Source organism: Sturnus vulgaris, chromosome 6 (genome assembly GCF_052056855.1).
Source record: "Sturnus vulgaris isolate bStuVul1 chromosome 6, bStuVul1.hap1, whole genome shotgun sequence".
Classification (NCBI taxonomy): Eukaryota; Metazoa; Chordata; class Aves; order Passeriformes; family Sturnidae; genus Sturnus; species Sturnus vulgaris.
Genome location: NC_142248.1, coordinates 12,786,581 through 12,801,465, shown reverse-complemented (window position 1 = coordinate 12,801,465; position 14,885 = coordinate 12,786,581). Strand labels below are relative to the sequence as shown.

Here is a 14,885-nt window from a genome sequence, read left to right as displayed (position 1 = left end):
AAGTGCTTATCAGAGCGAGAGAAGGGATTGCACCTACAGGCAGCCTGGAAAATTACTTCCCCGATTGTTCTTGTGTGTTTTACAGACCATGTCTTAACATCTTGTGGACCTCTGATGCTGCAGCTCTGTTGTAGCCTGTTTAGAACCATTTCATTTTTTAGAACCAGTAGCTTAGTAGCTTACTGTTTGTACCATCTGCCCCAAAACAGCTTTGAATTTTATCCAATTGTTTATCAGCTTGAAATGTAGGTAAGAACTGAGAGCCTGAAAGATCTTAATTTTGTGGCTTGCCTTTTTTTTTTTTTTTTTTTTTTTTTTTTTTTTTAATTTGGATGTGAAAGTTTCAAGTAGTGACACCAAGACAGTTCTGTTCCCTTCCATACAATACAAGTTCCAGATTCTAGGTGGATGTGAGCTGATATACACATAGTCTGAAGAGATGATAAGCAACTTTTTAAAAAATAAAATGGCAGGAATTGTAGAAAGGTAATGTGTTCTTAGGCATATGGATTCTAAAAGGCAGGGGAGGTTTTATGTTTATTAGATTGCATAAAAGCTTTATTGAACTGTAGGAGAATGTTTGCATTTACTCTTATTTCTTCTGCCACCTTATGTCACAGGGGTGTTCATTGTTTTGGCTGATGAGATATTGATAAAAGCCCTTAGGGGTCAATTAATGAATGCTCTCATCACATACCACATGTAATTGAGTATTCTAAATGTTTCCTTGGATGAATCATGTGATAGGGTTATATATGTGTTCTTAGACCAGAGTAAGTAAGTTCTGATGTTAGAAGGTATTACCAAATACATTTGGGTTTCTCTTTCATCCTTTCCAGTCTCTGCTATATACATTTATCTCTCACAGTTGTTTCCAGAATCCGAGGGAATAAAGTTTTTCTATGAGATTCTGTTGTTTGAGTTTTTTAAATCTTTCACATGTACCTGCTATTACGGTAGAGTACTAATACTATCTATTACTTCTAGTATTTATGCCTAATGGCTTGCTCTTGAACAAGTCTGGAAGGTACATCTGTATCCAGCAAAAACTCTCTTCTGTTCCTTGTGTGTTCAGTGCCATTGTGTTCCTGCCTTGAAGAAAGCATGTTACAATCTACAGTTCTGTTGTAGGTATCAGAATTTTGCTTACTGTAACTCCCGTTTCTCCAGACAGCCTTGCTTCAGTTTTGACTCATAGTTGCCTGTTTGGAAAGCAGTTGCAGTGCAGATCTGACACTGTAGGTTTTAAGGCAGTCTTTAGAGTCCAATGAGAAACGCAAACGTTTCTGCAGACAGCTCCCTGGGTTCTTGTCACTTGTGATACTGTGTCTGCGTGATTCATATCCACATGATCCACTGTGTGTGAACTTCTCCAATGCTTCCTCACTGCAGTATGAATGTAGGTATATGCTCAGCAGTAATATTGTGACCAGTTTTGGTTTTTTTAGAACTGAGGGCAAACCTTCCCTGAAGAGTTGAATGTGTAAGGTAACTGAAACAATACTGGAAGCAAGAATGCATGCCTTAGTTGTATTAAGAGTGATCTTAATTATTTTATGACTGGGTCGTGTCTGTTTCAGGGTCAGTAATATGCATGTGAAATAATAATCTAAATAGAAAATGGTGTTTGAAATGGTCTTTACTCTCTATGGTAGCATGTTGACACTCAGCTTATGGGCTAATGTCCAAGTTGTACTGTAGGAGATTTGTGGACTGGGAAGTTAAAAATAGATCACAGAACCCTCTTTCAGGCTTTTAACTCTCTCTCTGCTGGAATTTGAGAATCTCCCCAATGTCATCTTAAATACAACTCCCATTAATGATGAGCATTGCGATGTCCCAGTTCTTTCTGGTGTCTTGTTCTACATTTGTATTGTGTGTGATCATTTCTTGTACAACAGAACTACTTGCTTTATTGAAAATGTGTTACAAGATCAGTTTTGCTTTCAAACACTGCAAAGAAAGCTTTATTTTAAAGAAACCGTACAAAGTGTGAAATGCTCTTTATTGATACGAGGAATCAGATATAGCTTTGTTTTTCACTTCATGCTGAAACACTTCCTTAGAAGTGCTGTTTTTATTTGAGAAAGAAGACTTCTGCTACATCTATAATGTAATGTCCATATTAAAATTTAAAATCATTACGGACACTTACCAGTTCACTGTTTTTCCAATTCACATTTGGGCACTGACTAGTACAAGTTTTCTTTTCTGTCTTTTTTGACAGATTGTGACTGCAAGAATGTCTTTTCCACCTCATTTGAATCGCCCTCCTATGGGAATCCCAACGCTTCCCCCTGGGATCCCACCTCCACAGTTCCCTGGTTTTCCTCCACCTGTACCTCCTGGTAAGTTATATTAATATATGTAAGTATTTTAGAAATTAATTTCTATATATTATTCTGAATTCCTTTAAAAGCCAATAACTTTTGTAAATGATCTATCTTGGTAACTCTGATTTGTATACATTGCAGTTGAGTTTCTAGTTTTCCCACTGATCATGTCATATGAGCAAGCTCCTTTTGGTCTACCAAAAACTGTTTACTTTTGACCAGAAATCAAATACTGGACTTTTCTTGAGCCTTTATTCAAGACCAAAGTGGAGTGGTTATTTCTGTTAATATTAGATGTTCCAAAGCCACTGTTTTGACAGTAATCCATTGTAATAGCCTTTGAAAACTCTTGGGTACACCGAGTACATGTAATGTGAAAATGGAGTAACTCTTAGAGAAGGTCCAACTTGTGTTGTTTTTCTCCTCTTTGATGTCCTGCTTTCTTTTATTTTGCTTCTTAGATTCTTTCCTCCACACGTCTTGCAAATTTACAGCTTTCCATATCATTACTTCTAATCTTCCCAAAATTATTCCTACCTTTTTTCTTTGTTCATCTCTAAGATCAGCCTCTGGTTTTTTGGGTTGAGACAACTTGCTTTCTCTGCATTGTGGGTATGCATAATGATGGCTGGAGGCAGGAAGCAATAGAGCAAGTGGGAGAGGGGAATACATCAGAGAATTACCTCTTCACAATTCTTCAGCATTCATCACAAGGGCGGCAGAAAATAATTCCTGTCTTGTCTGTATTGTCTTAAACTGTGTTGTGCAGGAGTGTTTTGTAAGCAATAGAAGCATTCAAAAAACAGATGGTTGAACTACAAAAAGATTTCTGCACATCGTTTATCAGGCTAATCTTTACTTGCATTAATTTTTCTAAACCTTTTTATTGAGAAACATCATTATTTTCTGATAAAGGCAGAATTCTTGCTTAGGTAGCATCCTGACATCAAAAAATTCAGGTTGAATTTTAAAATAATACCTTTTTTTTTTTTTGCTCCAGTTTATGTATACTAGCGTAAAAAACACCAGATACTTAAAAAAATTATTTTCTGAAATATGTTTTAAAACGCCTGGTACAATTTTCTGCTCTGAACGTTTTGCTTCTTAGCATGTGTGACAAAGATCTTTTTGTTCTCTTGTTGTGTTTAAATAGTCTCGTTTTACTATTAGGAATCTGAATAGTATGTAGAGTGGAGAGGCCTGGTGAGAATTATATTAGGTGAGAATAAAATTTTTCTCTGCGCAAGAGAAACATAATTTGCTTACCTATGCAGACAACATATTTTGACTTGTAGAGGATATGGATCTCAGTTCTTAGTATAAGCACATCAGTAGGGCTGAAAATGCCATGGAGATTTTATAAAGGTCTGTTCTGAATTAAGTCCATATGTAAGATCACAGTTTTAGTGGCTTATGATATTATCTTTAGCTGTTTGGTCAAAAATTCATGTCTTAGTTACCTCAACCTGTAATTTTGTGAAAAGTTTCAGCTGGAGTAGTTTGCTTGCATAATAATGAAGTTAGGAAAGGTGGTTTGCTTTGCTTAAAAATACAGTTGCTAAAACCAGGAAGTTCTAATATTAGTGTGGAAGATTTGATCAGGAGATGGTTCTGATAAATCTGAAGATTGTTGAGTGTAAAAAGCCCCATTTTTCATGCCAGAAATGCTGTAGTAGGTCAGACCTGCAGTCCATATAGGCGGTAGCATTGTGTGGGCAGTGGGACTAGAAGGCAGTATTTAGGGTGGGCATGTGTCTGTGTCTGCTTGCTGAGTCTGTTGCTTCATACACCTGTAGTGTTAGGGATATTAGAGTATGATCTTTTGGTTGTTCTTTGTCTTTTTCTGGACCCGTCATTTATTAACATTTTGGAATTTATCTACTCTGTTCATCTCTGTTACCTCTTAAGCCAAATTTAAGAAGTCAATTAATTGTTGTAAAAAGTGCTACTCTCTTACTCTTAAATCTGTCTTTAAACTCTCTGCCTACTCAGTGTCTCCCTCCTGCCCCAGTTCTGATGTGGTAGTCGGGCAAGTCGAGTTTAGTGGTTTTGTACACCTCAGCCACATTCTATGCCTTGCAAAGCTCCACACTTGAAGAGTCTCAGAGTGAGCAGCCTTTCCTACAAAAGCAGCTGCTTCACCAGTGAATTCATGTAGTTGCTGTTCTCTGAGGCTGGGCAGCCTTGGCTGTATAGGTTGTAGTCAAAGCTGTAGGTGCACCAAGCTTTTGTGTAGCAGCTAAATGATGCCTGTGGTTGTTGTAGTTCCTGATGATCCCCAATATTTCAGTGGATTTTGTGGCTTCTACTGAACATTGGGCAGATAGTTTCGTAGAGTTAGCAGTGATAACGTAAGTGTGTTTACTGAGTTGTAACTTTAAAAGCCATTGTGATAATTATAATAATTATAGGGCTGCACAGCCACTCTTGTTGGGGAGTAGTTGCTACAGTCTGAGATGCCATGGTGTATTAAAACTGAGAACATGGGAGAGCAATACAGTTTTGATTGTCTGAATGGTTTGGAGGAATAAGACATAGTCTGACCTTAATATAAATGGACCGAGGAAGAGGATTGAGAGCTGGAGAAAATAGAAAATAAAATAAATAAAGCAAAAAACAGAGTGGATGAGGAAAAAACTGGAAAGGATGTCTGAGGAGAAGTGTTTTAAGACTAAACACTAGAAGAAGTTGGGGAACAAATCCAGGAGCAGTAGGTTGCAGAAGTTTGATTAGGATTTTCTGAATACAGCTGTAAGAGAAGGATTCAAAGGGAAGAACAATGGAAATTTTTTGTAGAATAAAATAAAAACAGAGGATGTAGGATCCATGTGAAGAGCATGAGATTGACTTTACTGTTTTCAAGTCTCAGTGTGTCTGCCGATTAACAAGTAGTTTTGATGAAATCCATTCACTTATTATATTTAACCTCTAGCAGCTGGCATGGGAAGATAAAGAGCCTTTCTTATGGTCAAATACTGGCTCATGAAAGTACTTAAAGCTGCCAGTGAATTTGGTAGGGTAAAAGAGGTATTGCATGATTTCATCTGATGAAATATTAATTTAAAATAGTATTTCTTATTAATTAATAAGTATTATTTAAATTCAGTATTGTTCTAAATTAAGTGTTGGAGACTGCCAAGTGAAGTATTCAGCAGCTCCTCAATAGAGGTTTTTATCTGTCTTTATTAAGCTATTCCATAAATAGTGGCATGAAGCCTGGTGCCATTCTCTACAGGATCTTATCCCTAAAGCCATATGCAGAAACAATTGTGCTGTTGGAATTGTGTAAGCTGGGAACAAGATCATCCATAGGGCATCAGCTGCCTTTGCTCTCAGGAATTCCCTGGCTCATTCTAGAACCCACTGTCTTCTAGAATAACATTGTGGCTTGAATATGCTCTGAAAATAGATTTGTTTGTGACAAAGTTGAATGGTAATACTAGAAAGTGACCAGGATGCCTATGGTATGTTAGTGTACTTTGTTGGAATGCTTAAGGAATTACTGGTAATCAGTACTGTGAAATTCTTATTTCACCAAAACTGCTGTCTGAAAATCATCTCTGCAGTAACTTCATTTGTATTCATCAGTTCTCAACAGTCAGGCTAATATTAATGTATTGTCTTTCTCAGGAACCCCTATGATTCCTGTACCAATGGGCATTATGGCTCCTGCTCCAACTGTAAGTATTACAATAGGGATGAGATTATAGGGAAATAAAATGGAGAGTAAAACTTAATAGATGTCAAGTGTTTTTGTTTTGCTCTATTCTGTCAGAATTCTATGAAAGAAAAAGCTTAATTTTAAATGCGACTATAATGCGAATGTCTGACCTAGGCAAAGTTTGAAGTAATGTCTGGAGCTACCAGCTGCAGAGGTGAAGCAATTATTGTTCTTACCAGAAGACATACTTCTCTCAAATACAGTGGTTTAGGCTTTGCCTTTGGATCATGTGTGTTCTCTCTCCTGTGCAGGAGAGTTAGATCAGGGAGATTCCAGGTCTCTTGCTCTGGAGTTTGTAGCTCTGACATAGTACCCTGGAGGCATTACCTCATCCAGGTTTATAAGGCTACCACGCAGCACTGCTGGGTTGACCAAAAACATATGATTTGACAAGCTTACGGATAAGCTTGCTGTCTCCATGTTGTAGGAAAAGGAATAGTTACATGAAATACCCATCTGTGGAAAAGCAAATGAAAGGTCTCTTTGTCTGTCTTACTGATTTCAAGTTGGAAGGGAGGTTTATGATTTTTGGGTGGAAAAAAGTATGCTTTAAAATATAAACGTTACTTATTGACTTCAAGGTGAATTACCATTTGTGCAATTTTGCAGAAGTGAAATCTCCCCAAAATACAGAATTTTTTGGTAGCTTGTATTATCTCCTACAGGAGGATATGTTCATGGTAAACTGTGTTTCAGACAGAGATACTGAAACAAACTTATTATTCAGTTTTGTGATTAAAATTACTTTTAGTAAATGACCCTTCTAGAAAGGTGTTCTGAGAAGAGAGAATGTGCATAAGGACTGTTAAATCTTAGGTGAAAGATGTGTAGCAAAATGGAGCAGATGATCATGCCCATCTTCATGCAGTTAATTTACAGATGTTTGCTCCTTAACCTAAAGAGACTTTGAGTTGTGTGTTCATTAAATAAAGCAGTAGTGTTTATTCACTGTGTGGAAGCTTTAAGATCATGTGTCATGTCCGTTGAAGCCTTTGAGCCAGAGTTACTTTTCTGTTCACAGCTTGGTTTTTACACTATTAGATAAGGTAATTCAACTTCCGGTGACTCAAAGGTTGCAACAAATGTTGCAAACTTGTTATTTGTAGGAGCAATAATACCTAGTGTTACTGTATGCTCACATTGAGACCTCCAGTGGCTGTGTTCAGTTACACCTTTTGTTACCTTCCTTTGCCAGAAAGTGGCCATTTTTTTTGTGTTGTAGAAAGTATTAAAGCCTGAACTGTTTATTGGCGTCTTACTCCATAAGCCTAACTAAGGTTCGTATGAAAATTCAGATTTGAAATAAATGTGCATCCCTAAGCCTAATGTCATACTGATTTAAATAAAAAACCAAACCAATCCAATGCTTCATTTTACAACTTCTCCTCCTCTTTCTAGGTGTTAGTTCCCACCACAGTGTCTATGGTTGGAAAACATTTGGGAGTCAGAAAAGACCATCCCGGCTTAAAGAACAAAGAAAATGACGAAAACTGCGGTCCCACTACGACTGTTTTTGTAGGCAACATTTCGGAAAAGGCCTCAGACATGCTTATACGGCAGCTTCTAGCAGTAAGTGCAGTGGACTGCTTGTTAAATTTTATCCCTGGCTGATGAATGAAGTAATGACCCACAAGCAGTGTATTGAAACTAAAAGCAGAGCTGTTCCCACTCACTGGAATACCAGCCCACTGTGCCTGAATTTAATAAATGAAGACTATAGCTTTTTACACTATAGATACCTGGGGATAAAGACATATTTTATTTTTAGTAGAGTTTACCCTTTTTTAATTTTATAATCTTTTGGAAAAAGTGGTTACGTTTCTGTAATGTTTTGAATATAAAGTAATTATACTTCTCTTAATTGCAGAAATGTGGTTTGGTTTTGAGTTGGAAGAGAGTACAAGGGGCATCTGGAAAACTTCAAGGTAACTGTTCATGCTTTTCAAAATCTCTAGATATACTCTTGTTTTTATTAGCTGGCAGCTTTTTAATATCGTGATATATTGCTGTTCTTAATCATTTTACATTTTAAGATGCTGTAATATGATGTCATGAAATACCTTCTAGTTAAGGGCTAGTATTTTCTGGAATTGAAAATAATATAGTTGAGAAAGGTTAAATGGAAAAATGTCTTGGGAGCCTGGTTTTGCTTACCTTTCTTTTCTGAAACGGAATAATTTTATAGAGTATTCCTGAGAAAGTTTTGCCAATTTGGACTTAGCTCCCAAAGGAAGATACTATTCTCATACTTTTACAAGTTACTTCCAATAATATGTATTGTCCTTCTCAATGAAGATTTTCCTGATGTAAAATTTACCTTTCTTATTTTCAAGTTGAACTGATGTAATTTTTGTGACCTTTCCCCAGTGATTGCAGGAGACAGTTTTGCTTACTATTTTTTTGCTATGTTTTTGTATCTTGCTAGGTTTGTGTGGTTTTTTTCTTTCTAAGGATGTAGTTCATAGTTCAGTTCCTTCAGCTTTTATCTATCTCACACTTTTTTATTTTGCTGTCATTAAATGTTTTTCTCATTTAAAACTTTGTGTAACTGTTGCAAAGAACCTAGTTTGAAATACCTTTCCCTCTAGGTTAACAGTTGATTGATGCCCTTGGTCATCAGACAATTGCAAATCCACCTGAGATGTCATATGCTGCATTTCTTAATTTAGACAGTTATGTCAAAAGCTTTACAAACACAATCATAGGATAGTTTGAGTTTAAAGTTCATCTAGTCCAACCCCCTTTGAAAAGCAGGAACATCTTCAACTAGATCAGGTTGCTCAGAGCCCCATCCAACCTGACCATGAAAGTTTCCAGGGATGTGTTCTACGTGTGTACTGGTTCCATCTTATTTATTGGACTGGTAATTATATCAAAGATGAGTTCAGTGAGTGAACTTTTAAGTTTTTATGATGCGTACTCCTGGCTTTTAAAAAACAAGTGCCTGCGTTCCAAGTTTATTGATTTAAAACACATTTTTAAACGAAGTAAATTACCTGAAAAGCTTTAATGCATTTACTTCTCATATAATCATCCATTTCAGCCTTTGGATTTTGTGAGTACAAAGAGCCAGATTCTACCCTACGAGCACTGAGACTACTCCATGACCTCCAGATTGGAGAGAAGAAGCTGCTGGTCAAAGTTGATGCAAAGACAAAGGCTCAGCTAGATGAATGGAAAGCAAAGAAAAAGGCATCTAATGGGGTATGTATATAATATGTGATATGCATTCTTCTAATAGAATGTCAGTGTAATGTTACTTGCTACATCAGATTGTGAGCATGTCTCAGTTTCTACTCCTTTCTGTGTCTTTAATTCCTTTTAGGTTTTTGCCAGAATCACATTAGTGAATCTGAAGATATGTTGAAAGGCAGAGAAGTGTAAGCTCTTAATTCCATAGTGTTTGAATTTATCTGCAAACTACAACTACATTTCTAGAATCAATTGTATAATTCATTATAAAGTATAGTAATAGATGATATGTTTTGATTCTGTTGCTTCATTTTTGTTTAAAACCTCTCCGAAGTGCTTAAACCCTAGAAGAAGTTACTCTGTCAATCTGTAAATTGGCTTTCTGAGAGGAATTGAGGTGTCTTTCCCCTCAACTGATGATCTTTTGGAACAAATCAGTGAAAAGAAAAGAAGTAGATCATTCAATAGAAAAGACAAATATCAGGCAGTGGGCCACTTTCAGACATTTAGTAGATGGGAATATTTTGTACTATCCCTTTCTAAAGCTGAGGATCTGTTCTGGAATAATTGCAGATATTTGGTATGTTGAATTCTTATTGAGATGCAAAGATACTTAATTGCCAACTTTGCATTGAAGTTAATTGTGTCTGTTTCTTTGCTGAAATAGTGTATATCAACCCAAACCAACTTGGGCTTTGTCTGTAACTCCTGAAGTTTTGCATGTGCCTTAAGATATCACTTAAAACATTTGTTCTGTAAAATCAAAGTGAGAAGAGGCTCTTGTTCAGAAAACTAAAAATGCCAATCACGCTGTAGCAAGTAAATTTTAAAAATTCCAGTTCGGAATTTTTCTTAAGCGTATGTAGACAATAGTGGAAACACAGATACTTTTTCATTTTACCTAACCAGAAGTAGAGGCATAATGATGACTTAAAGTACTTGACATGTTTTTGACTGGACACCCTGTGCTTGGGATGAAATATAATGGCTTAGTAAAGCAGAGTGCTGGCTTTGTGAGGTTTGAGTGGAGTACTGTACTAGCTCTTAGCCTAGGTAAGGGCTTGATTGGACTGCCCTTTCATTCTGTACTTCCTTGTTTCATGTTAGCATCACCTGTGATACTGTGCTTCACAGCTGATGTTGCAAACAAGCTTGAAGTATTTCTGGAGTTCTTGTGCATCTCATTAATTTTGTTTTCTGTGGGTTACAGTCAGTCTAGGGGGATTGATTGTAATATAGCAGAGGGTACTGTTTGTGGCTTTGGTGAAGGCAACTGTATGAGTCCATCTCTTGAACTGTAGAATGAGATCAACTCCATGTTTTTTGTTGGGTTTTAGTGGATTTGGTTGGTTTTTTGCTCTTTTTTGTGGTGGTGCACAGAAAGGCTGTGAATTGCTGAGGAGTATTGATGAAGTGAATTGTAATCAAACTGCTAGCAATTCCTTGCATACCATCATTGGTGTGCTGGTGCCACTTGGTTCCAAAAGTTACAAATTTCCTTGAATATTTTGAAGAAAGAAATCAAACATGTAAACTACAACATGATTTCATATAGAGACACACCAAACAAACCTTTATCTGATTAGCTCCTCTCCCTGATCACTTCTCCCTGGATCTCTTCAATTCCACCCCCTGTCACTACCTTCTAGCTCTTTTCAGCCTGCTCCTCCTTGGCCTGGCAGCTTCTTCAGCTCCAACTGATTCCTCCCTTCCCCCTCATTCTTAGCTGCTGCTCCATCAGACCCTTCCCTCCCCCTCACTCCACCCACCACCTATCGTTTGACGAGATACCCAGCTGGATTCTCAGGTGAGATTCCATTTTTCTAAAAGATTCAGGGGATCAAGAGGTGGGCTGCCTTGCTCAGTGTGCAAGATCATCATTCTACCCTTTCATGTAATGTTTGGTGAAAGGCACTTCTTTGTGTTCCTTTTCCTCCCTACAAAGTTGAAAGGGGCAAAAAGATGAGGAACTGCAAAGTATTTAATCAACAATAATTTTAAAAAATAGTTTGTTGTGCAAGGAATGTTTTCCCTAATGATGTTTTTTTAATATAGTTCTCCCATTTGAAGTTGCAGCTTGGAAGTTTTAGGTAGGCATTCGTATTGCATGGCACTTAAGTAGAAGGCTTGGAGGAACTGCTGTTGAAGTGACTTGAAGTTCTGGAACATAAAAGGCAAAACTTTTGACCAAGAGCTGCACTACAGTGATTGCCTTTCTGGGAGTGTGTGGGTGCTCTCTCTTTTCCTGTCTACTGCCTTAATCACCATTTTTCTGTTCTGTTTTATTATGTTACTTTATTATGCAATCCTACACTTGCTCTCTGCAGCCATTCCATAAAACTGTGCAAAACTGGCAACTGGGGTATTGCCAGTGTGAAAAGATCTGACTAATATAAAGCAATTGATAATTACTTGTATTTTTAGGTGGTTTGGTTTTCATGTGATGAGTTGTGTTGTTGGTTTTTTTTGTATGGGTTTGTTAATTTTTTTTGGTTTGGGGTTTTGCTTTTTTATAGTAAATACTGTAGGGGCATGAATGTGATGATGAAAGGTGAACTTCTGATAAAATCACTATTGCACTCAATAACAAGTTCTGTTACTTTGCCATTTTTCCTTAGAACTCCAGACCGGAGACAACAAATGATGATGATGAAGCACTGGATGAGGAAACGAAGAGAAGAGATCAGATAATTAAAGGGGCCATTGAAGTCTTAATACGAGAATATTCCAGCGAGCTCAATGCCCCCTCCCAGGAATCTGACTCTCACCCCAGGAAGAAGAAAAAGGAAAAGAAGGAGGACGTATGTGTTTTGATTTTGGACAAAACAGATTTTTTTTTTTCTTCAACTCACCTTTATATAATGGCCAAACCTTGCAAATACTTTAAACCTAAACTTCTGATGAGAAAACAAATCAACAAGCATTGATGTCAGCAGCAGTTTCTTTTTTTTTTTTTTTTTTAACTTTTTTTGAGCTGAAAGCTAGTCAGTTAGAAACACCTTCCCTTCAGGATGGTTTAGGCACTTAAGCATGTAAACTTCTTGGAACATCAGGTTTGAATCTGGGCAGGACTGAACCAACCTTTCATCCCTCTGAAGGTGGAAATAGTGAATTTAATGCAGTTTAATCTGTATGTGCACGTAGGGTTTTTGAGATAACTTAAAAAACAACTGTAAAGAGTTCCTGCATACCATCCACTTCCAGTGAAGGATGCCAGGGTGTTATTGTAATGCCACGAATTTGGTAGTTTTTAACAAAATTCTTCTCTCTACGTATGGTGTGCATTCTTGTAGTGTGCTTTGATCCAACTGGTTGCAGCTGTTTACCCATATGTGGAAGCACTTTGTTAGTTGGGTATGTCCTTGGACGTATCCTTCAGGGATGAAAGGCATATTGTAATCTTCCTGCCTTACAAAATCACTTTTAAATATGTCAATTTGGCTGGATTTGGTCAGCTGGCTTTCCTATCTTGTGCAATGCAAAAAAAAACATGTTAAGCAGGAATGAAATGTTCTGGTTTAGACCTGCTTCTGTGAATGACCTTATTATGGATTAAAACAAAATGGAGAAGGGGGAACAAGGATAAGCAAACTCAGACTTAGCTTTTCCAGCAAAGTTTCTACCATGGGAAAATGGGCTTTCCTGCCTACCATTCTGCACCTTATATGAAAGAGATTGGAAAATTGTTTGACTGAGATTTTTACCCACATATGTCCTCTGCAAAGTACCTATTTCACGGAAATGATGCAGTTTCAAAAGCTTATGGAGTTTAAATGTGGTGCAAGAAATATCTCCCTCAGGGAGCAAGTCTATCTTCCCACAACATTGTTAGTCATGGCCAACCTGAGGTATAAAAGTGCTGAGCTGAGAATTTGTTTTTCTTTCCTCTCCCTCTCTTTGGGAGAAGATGTTTTCTTTGATGACAATTTGCAAATGAGTCACTGTCTAATGCTATCAGCTGTATTTTTTTTGTTACAAACACTGTTACAATGTGTATTGTCCTGCGGGTAAATATACATATATATGGCCATGAATAATGCCAGGTAGTTAAACATTGTAAGAGACCTTTGCAGACATGAAGAGCTGTTTGCTGAGTATGTCCCTGTGACAGAGTGATGTTCTCTTAGCTCTGTGTTGTGTAGAACTTTATTAATCTGAGCTAGTCAAGTAGCCAAATCAGCTCTTTTAAAATATGCAGCACTTGTGGGTTGAAATTGCTCCCCATCATCCTTCCCATACTGGGAAGGAAGACAAGAAACTTGGAAGTTGTCAACTTTGGGCTGTGTGGATAGAAGTGGGAGTGAAGAGATGGTTACTAGCTTGTTGTTCTCTTGTCTATAAAGGAGAAAGGAAAGAGACTGTTGAGGGTGGGGCGGGAAAGGGAAGGTGGATGCAGATATGTTGTGGGGGCGGTGAGGGGGGTGTGGAAATTCACCAGCTTTGGGGCTGCTGTCCCCCAAAGAGCTTGGTGTGGAGGTGACTTTCGCTGGTGTTAGCAGCAGAGGCTGTTAGTTCTTCTGGATGAAGGCATGACTGCTGTGGGGGAGTTGAAAATGTGTGCGGGGAGCTGAGAGTGAGTGGAATCTGGTTTTCAATTTCACGCACGGGGGAACCTCGCTAATTCGCACTAACTATAGGAGCAGGTGCAATCTACCAAATTCTGCGAATTAGCGAGTAAATAAAATCAAGACATACCCACTTCAAATATACTTATTTATTTTGGCAAGTGTAGCTTAGCCTTGTTTCTGATGCTACCATAGCGTACTAATATCCTGTAGTACACTTGTAATTCAGTGAAGTCTTACTAACATGAGACGTCACTATGTATTTTTAAGTAGTTCAGCAAAGGGAGAATTAGCGAGGTTCTTCTGTAACTTTGTTGAATCAAAGAAATGAGATCACAGCAATACAATATTGCTTTGTAGTACAAACATACAAAACATTGTTTTCCAGAGTAGTGTGCAATCTATTTTTAAAAAAAAAAATCTCCGTGGATTTTTCCGCAGATTTTCCGCAGATTTCCAGTGGCCCCACTGATACCTTATCCACTCATCACCAAGGTTCGTTTACATTGTAGGCTTTGACAATGACTATGTTTACTGCTAGTTGCCAGATTTGTGACTCTTGTCCATCTGATTTTTTTTTTTTCCACTCATTAACATCAGACTGTCAGGTTTGGTATTGCAGAAGGACTTTATTTATCTCTTGCAAGACTGGTTGAAAACTTCTAACCTTCAGCTTTTCTCTTGTTCTCCTGTGTTGTACAGATGGCTGTTAATGCTTTTACTCCTGTCCCCCTTGTTTTTTAGGAGGATATAAATGCTATAGAAATGGAGGAAGACAAAAGAGACCTGATATCAAGAGAGATCAGTAAATTCAGAGACACACACAAGGTAGTATTCTTGTTTTTGCGCTTGATACAAATTAGGCTTTTTCAAAATCCAAAAAAACACTATTATAAAATTTAGCAGTACATTGCAATATCACTTAAAATTATGTTTATATTAGGTTTAATATACATGTAGTTCTTTACAAGTCAGAAAAAGACAGTTGCCACGTTAAAGTGGCCCGTGACATCTTTATGCTAAGACTTTGATTGCTGCTGAGTATTTTTCAGTCTTCTCACTTCAGCATGAATA

The 14,885-nt window shown here is 37.4% G+C and overlaps 1 protein-coding gene across 4 annotated transcripts in view; it reads left to right on the top strand.

The window, feature by feature from the left end:
- Nucleotides 1-14,885, top strand: part of RBM25 (RNA binding motif protein 25) — a 32,603-nt gene that overhangs the window by 4,433 nt on the left and 13,285 nt on the right. The window contains exons 1-9 of one of the 4 annotated variants that reach the window (XM_088167044.1): nucleotides 1,362-1,488; nucleotides 2,228-2,348; nucleotides 5,964-6,013; nucleotides 7,453-7,623; nucleotides 7,922-7,979; nucleotides 9,098-9,258; nucleotides 11,865-12,047; nucleotides 14,253-14,306; nucleotides 14,556-14,639. In XM_088167044.1, the coding sequence (XP_088023170.1) occupies nucleotides 1,480-1,488; nucleotides 2,228-2,348; nucleotides 5,964-6,013; nucleotides 7,453-7,623; nucleotides 7,922-7,979; nucleotides 9,098-9,258; nucleotides 11,865-12,047; nucleotides 14,253-14,306; nucleotides 14,556-14,639 (891 nt within the window). In that variant the 5' untranslated portion in view covers nucleotides 1,362-1,479. Of the gene's footprint in view, nucleotides 1-1,351; nucleotides 1,489-2,227; nucleotides 2,349-5,963; nucleotides 6,014-7,452; nucleotides 7,624-7,921; nucleotides 7,980-9,097; nucleotides 9,259-11,864; nucleotides 12,048-14,252; nucleotides 14,307-14,555; nucleotides 14,640-14,885 lie in introns of those variants that run through there. The other 3 variants (XM_014869346.2, XM_088167045.1, XM_014869347.2) reach the window with 3 other exon arrangements.